Source organism: Tauraco erythrolophus, chromosome 5 (genome assembly GCF_009769465.1).
Source record: "Tauraco erythrolophus isolate bTauEry1 chromosome 5, bTauEry1.pri, whole genome shotgun sequence".
Classification (NCBI taxonomy): domain Eukaryota; kingdom Metazoa; phylum Chordata; class Aves; order Musophagiformes; family Musophagidae; genus Tauraco; species Tauraco erythrolophus.
This window is the reverse complement of record NC_141469.1, coordinates 47,396,238-47,402,685: the sequence shown is the minus strand read 5'-3', so window position 1 is coordinate 47,402,685 and position 6,448 is coordinate 47,396,238. Positions and strand designations below refer to the sequence as shown.

The window sequence follows — 6,448 nt, the reverse complement described above, 5'->3', positions numbered from 1 at the left end:
AAAGCTCATCCTTTGGTGTTTGTTAGTGGGCTAATAACATAGCTTATATACCCCTTTTGACCTTAGTGACATATGTTAGTGTTAACAATGGTACAGCTATGCCAAAAGATACTATAATTTAAATAGCTCCTGTTCTACAATGATTACCTAAAAGCCTCAACAGTTTTCCTTCAAAACTTGAGAGTCTGCTTGTCACTCATTGCTCTCAAAGCCAAGACTACAATTTCTTCTGGGTAAAGAGCAACAATACTACTAATAGGCAGAAACTGTTTTTAAAAATTAAACATTTATTAACTCACACTATAGGAGATAAAACAGTCTGCAGGCTTGCTTTGTCAAGACAGACAGACAAGGTCCATGCACAGCAGGTTTGACACTCCCCCATCCTCAACACTACAGACAGCACAAGCAGCAACAGTGAGTGAACTTCAGAGATCTTCCCACTGTTGGGGCAGAAAATTCATTACAGGTATTAACACCAAATTACTGCCACAGACTAGAAAATATATAGTTAAAAGTCGACTCTACAGAAAGAAGGAAATTCATTAGCTTCTATTTTCCTGTTGGTGTCCATGGCTATGATCTCTCTGGGATCATACAGGGCCATCTTGCCAGGCGAGTGACGTCTTCCTCAGGATACCCACAGCGCACAGCAGTGACAGCAGTCCCCAGCCAGAAGGAATGCACACCATACTGCTCCGGGCACAGCCCCAGCAGCCGCAGGGCCCATCGAAGAACGGTCAGGAACTCCCTCTTTGTTACAGTCCTATTGTCTGAGTGCACAAAGAGTGGCCCCTCCAGCTGGGAACGAACTGTCACATAGCTTTGGAGGGCCAGAACAGGGCACACCCATGGCTCTCCAGATAGCCCCAGGCTGATGACATGTCTCTCCTGACTCACAGGAGAGTGATGCAGATAAAACACCACTCTCCCCTCCATCAGCTGGAGATCACTCAGGTACAGCAGCTCAGGCTGCAGTACATTATGGTGCTTTGCCACCATCTCTCCTATCCGAAGTGCCCCAAAAAAAGCTACAGTAAATAATGCACGAAACAGTAAGCATTCATAATGAGTGATGCATACAGACTCCAGAGCTCCTAAGAGAGATCGCAACACCTCAATTGTTATAGGCAAATATTTATCCCTCAGGATGCCCACTTGACGTTTCAACCCTACCACCATGCAACAGGTTATAGGATCTTCCAGAGGATCGCGGTTGCCAGTCAATTTTGATAAATAAGACAGTGCTGCCACATACAACAACGTCTTTGAGGATGAATAAAGAGATTCCGCAGCCAAAAACCCTCTAACTTGCTCCTCTGGAATTGGCCAGGCTGCAGGCATTCCCATGCTCTTCCTATAGACAAGGAATTTCTTCAGTCCTTCGAGGTAGGCTTGCCAAAGCCTACTGTCCCCTGAGCACTCCAGTAACAACAAAGTCTTCAGAGGCCAAGGTCCCAAAGCATGTTTCCGAGGACAACTAAATTCCCTTCCTACAAGAGAGGAACCACATTAGCACATGCTGACAACGGCAACAAGCATGCCACTTAAACAGCAACAAAGACAGCATTCCTCAGTGCAATACAGCCCTAGCCAACGCTCTGCTGGTCTGTCCGATTAAAGACAATTCACACACAGCTACACTCAGAGCTGTTGAAGAGCAGGGATGTTTTTTCAAATGGAAAACAAAAAGCAACATCCCAGGCCCATTTCAAGCTCTAGATCTGTTAACACTCTGTGAATTTATAAGTTTGTGCAGTAGTAACCGAGAAGAAAAACAAAACTCCATTTTAAACCCAAGGTTTCCCGGTGTGGCTTACAAAAATCACTATTGCACAGGGCACACAGGACACCCCCGCCAGAAGGCAATACGTTTCCCAACCCAGGAAGGGGAACTCCCTCGAAGCCTCCAAAAGCTCCAGCCTCATGCAAGAACTCGAGCAAAACTAAGACACTGCTGCCCGGTAGGGGCCACGGCCACCAGCGATCCGCTTGCCCGGCCACCCCCGAGCCAGAACCCAGACCCCGGCTTCAGGGTGCAAGTGCCCAGCCGCCACACATGCTGGCGGCCCCGCCACAGAGCACGGTCCGCACTTACCGGCCGCCGCCGCGCCGTGTTCTCCGCACTGCCGGGAGCCGCCGGGATGCGCCACTGCCTCGGTCCTACACGCTGCTCCTCGGCTGCGATGCGAGGTGGCCGCTTGTCCAGCAAGGTCCAGCTCCAGCCACTCCATGCCCGGCTCTCGGGCCAGCAGCTCCAGCATCTCCCAGAACGGCGCAGCAGCAGGCCCGGCCGGAGCGCGGGCGCTGCAGGACATGGCCGAAGGACGAGCGCTCCTTCCCCCCGAACCTGCGCAGCACGAAGGCGCTTACAGCCCTCCTGCACCGCTTCTTTTATAGCCGCGGAGCCGCTCGCAGCGCCCTCCGATTGGGTACGCGGAGCATTCCCGGGGATCCGGAGCGCTGCCCTTGGCTACCGGCTGGAAGCGGTCCCGTGCTTGCCCGGCCCGGGCCCCTCCCAGCGCGGCGGCGGGTGCGAAGCGGCCATTAGCGAGCGGCGGCGCCGCCGAGAAGAGGGCGAGAAGGCGGGCCTGGCCCGTGAGCGGAAGGGCCCGAAACTTACAGACGTTTCTTGCACTGTTTTCTCCTGAAACCTGAAATATGGATGGGTTTGCTGATAAAGTTAGAAGGAGAGAAAAGTACTTGTGTTATCTGCCCATTGTTCTCCCGAGCTCTCCAAGACAAGGTGTCCAGAAAGCTTCTGCAGAGGGTAGCTCAGGGCAGCTGAGTCCGTTCTGAATTACTCATCAGTCATCCTTTGCCGTTAATTACAGATAGTGCACATAGATGCTTTATGCACGGTTCAGTGAGATAAACGCTCTTCCACAGCAGGTATCACTGTTGAAACCCAAGACAAAATAACCAAATGGGCTTCACTGACAATCTTCAAGTTTCAGTTTCTCATTTAGAGTTTTCCCGTGCGTCCTGATCTCCTTTGGGGTGCCTTCACAGAGCCCGCTTGCTCTGGGGAGAGGGTAGCCGCTGCCCTGAGGGCCGCACAGGGCACAGCTGCTCGCTGGGACCCTTAGACCCAGCCTGGTCTGACTTCCAACAAAGCTGCACAAGGGACTCCAGCGACGGCTCCCCCCGGGAGCTTCCTCTCCCTCAAGATTTGGCCGTTATTCCTAGCCCTTATCCGGTCCTACACCGTGTTTGCACCTCTACCTGCTGCGGGTTGTCTCGCTTTGCTAACAAAACGGTGCGGGTTTGAGGCTGGGGGAAGAGAACACGGACGGAGCCAAGGAGGTTAAGCCACACAGCGGGGGACATGGGCGCGGGCACGTTCTCTGCCACGCCAGCTCCTCCTTCATTACAGCACAATCAAGGCGATAACGGGCCGTTTAGCTCCGAGCTGTGAAACCCCATCTTGCAGGCGTTTCCCGCCCAGGCCCGTGGGCGGCCCCCGCGTAAGAGGCAGAACGGGAGAGACTCCCCTAAAGCTGCCCGGCCGCCCCCGCTCCCGTCCCTCGGGCACGGGCTCCGCCGCCGGGCGGGGCGGGGCGCAGAGCCTCGTGGCTCGGTCCGCGATTGGGTAAGAGAGGGGAGAGGGCGGGGGCGGGACGTTCCGATTGGTTGGAAGGAACGGCCGGGCTATAAAAGGGCAGCAGGGACGCGGCGCTGTGGTGCTGTTGCTTCGCGTGTCTTGCCGGGTGGGTGGTGGTGCTGGCGATGCAGAGCGGTGAGATCGAGATGCCCACCGCCCCTTCACCTTTCTGGGCGCTGCTGGCGCTCCTGCGGCGGGAGCCCGGTATGGGGTGGCTGTCGTGTGGCCTGGGTCGCCGCGCCGGATCGTGGGGTCGCAGTAGAGTGGAGGCTGGCAATGAGGGAAGAGCTGGTGAGTGTGGTCCCCGGGGAGGGGGGTGGATGGAGGCTTGACAGCTTCATCTATGGGGTCTGACCCCTGTGCTGGGAGCCTTCTGGGGCCTGTGTGCACTGCTGAATGTATTGCTAGTGCATGACTTTACTCTCAACCCCTATTGCTCTTAATGGAGGTCCAGGGTTGCAGAAGCCTTGTTTTAGTGTGCTGACTCTGCCACCAGGTTTGAGGTGTTGTTTTAAAGAGAAAAATACGGGGGTTTTAGGCTTTCTTAACCAATTTAATCTGTCTCCTGTGCTCTCACTGTTGGACACTGTGCAGGTGCGAATGCAAGGGATGGGCTTTTTTCAGAGAGACTCATGTAAAAGCTGAAGTGTGTTGAAAGGAGGCAACGCTTTTGTCTGCTTATTGTCATGAGACTGCCTTGTTTGCCATTGCTAATGTGGGTTTCTTTCAACAGATGAATTTGGCCAAGTTCCTGAAAAGCATCCCTTGGGCCCTTGGCCCCTGAAGGCCCTGCTAATACTGAGGACTCAAGAGATAGCTGCCTATGGCAGGTCTACCATGAGGGCCTGAAGAATTTCCCTTGCCTTTAGAGAAGGCATGGGTCTGTCTCCGTCTGGCCAATCCAGTGGATCAGTGAGAGACTTCTTGGTGGTCAGGAGTTCCCAGAATCTACCTCCAAATGAAAATAATAATGTATGTGGAAGGACTGTCCTTTATCTCTAGGATGGCAGATCATCCTGATCCTCTTCGAGACCCTGTTATCTGTCACATGACATCAAGGCTGAAACGTAGGACTGCCTCTTCAAATGATAATACTCTCCTGTAAACTATTGAAGTTTTAAGATCTCTCCTGGGGACTCTGGAATCTGTGTGTAGCTCTCCTTATGAGTGTGTACTGTTCCCGTGCCATGTTTACTGTAGCTTTTTTTGGGGCACTCCGTATAGAAGAGATGGTGGCAAATCACCAAAGTACAGTGCAGCCAGAGCTCCTGTACTGGAGTGACCTCCAGCTGACTGAAGGAGGTGCAAACCTTTGTTTGCATACATCACATATGGGCCAGGAGAGGTTTTTGATCCAACTGAGATTATCTAAAGAGATGTGGGTATGTCCTGTTGAAGCTCTCCGTACCTATGTGGCAGCACGGCCACAGGGAGAGGGCCCTCTATTTGTGCACTCAGACAGTCTGGCTGTGACAAAGAGGGATTCTTAACTGTCTTCCGCCGTGCTCTTGGCTTGCTGGACTTCCTCCAAACCGTATGGTGTGCATTCCTTCTGGTGGGGACTGTTGTAACAGCAGTATCTCATGGGTATTCTAATGAAGCTATTAACAGAATAGCAAGGTGGTGGTGGTGAAGATCCTGCAGAAGATACAGTTACATCTATCATCTGTTAGACTTCCATAGTAAGGGGTATCTTCTGCCATGTAGAAACTATACTTTATACAGACTAAAGTTTCTGTGCTCTGTAAAGTTACAGAGAAGGGGAGTAACTAGTACCAGGTAGATTTTTTTTCCCCATTTGGGATGGTCTTGAGAATGGAGTGTCATGGTTTTAAAACTGCTGTGACTTGTGGATCAGTGTGCATGCTATTCAGCATGTTTGTTCTGATTGTATTTTGACCTTATGTAATCTTACATTAAATGACATTTTCTTTCAAGAACTTCTGTAGTCTTTCTGTTACACCTGGCCAAAGGCTATTGATCACAGTGATGATGACAACTTGAGAAAAGTATACATCCTTTCTGTTGTCTAATGGAATGAAAAGTAAAGCTAACTGACGGTGGGTGACTTGAAGCTGTGAGTGTGGAGGGATTTAGCTGCTAACTGGATGTGACACCAGCAAGGAAGTTGAACCTGTTGTCCAAGTTGCAGTTCCATAGCAGCTGTTGCTGCTGCAGTCTCATTATCCTTACCTAGATGATTCTTAGGATCCTTCACTGACTCCCTCTTCCAAGCATGTATCAAATGTAGATACTGACCAAAAGTAGCCTTTAATTGAAACGTGGCCAACACTTCAAGATGACCCTGCTTGTTTGGAAGGATCCTTTGTAGCAGAGATAGCTGGCAAAAATAACCCTCATTCTGCAATCAGAGCCCTTGTTAAAGGCTCTTAATACAAATTAATAAACTAGTACCTGAAAAGCAGGATAGTAAGAAGGTTGAGTGTCATCTTTCATAATGAAGGTGTTTGAAGTAATAGCATCCTCTGCAGTGCATCACAGGAGCTAAGGAGATGACAACTAGGTGTACACAAAACAGCCAGCATCATACTGCACTCCTAGTTTCCAAGATGATCGTTACAGAAAATTCTTGCTCTGCTCTCCATACAGAGCATGCTGTGAAAACAGAGTTGTGGTAGTAGATAACAATCTGATAATTCCCTAGCATACATTTGGTAGCTCCCCTTCTACAGCTTTACTACAAGCTGTTGCAGAATTAGCACACTGTGATGCTGACGCTGAGATCCAGTCATCTTGCTCATATTTGTGAATGTGAAGTGGTATGTCAGAGTGGCTAGACCTCCCTCTCTGACTGCAATGTAATCATTTTAGTTAAATAATCCA

General features: G+C 50.7%; 1 protein-coding gene and 1 pseudogene across 1 annotated transcript; one reads left to right on the top strand and one right to left on the bottom strand.

The window, feature by feature from the left end:
* Nucleotides 1–576: 576 nt before the first annotated feature.
* On the bottom strand, nucleotides 577–2,318 carry LOC147528723 (uncharacterized). Its single transcript, XM_086612487.1, has 2 exons — nucleotides 2,170–2,318; nucleotides 577–1,489 (listed from the first exon to the last, which is right to left on the bottom strand). The coding sequence occupies exons 1-2, from the start codon at nucleotides 2,316–2,318 to the stop codon at nucleotides 577–579; spliced, it is 1,062 nt and encodes a 353-aa protein (XP_086468613.1).
* Nucleotides 2,319–4,574: 2,256 nt separating this feature from the next.
* On the top strand, nucleotides 4,575–5,237 carry LOC147528722 (uncharacterized; annotated as a pseudogene).
* Nucleotides 5,238–6,448: the final 1,211 nt, after the last annotated feature.

What these genes read in the sequence shown, in the direction of transcription:
- LOC147528723 (XM_086612487.1), bottom strand. Translation starts at nt 2,318, where the DNA reads ATGTCCTGCAGCGCCCGCGCTCCGGCCGGGCCTGCTGCTGCGCCGTTC. An exon ending in CATCGCAGCCGAGGAGCAGC is followed by an intron (nt 1,490 to 2,169) that starts GTGTAGGACCGA and finishes TCTTGTAGGAAG; the next exon opens with GGAATTTAGTTGTCCTCGGA.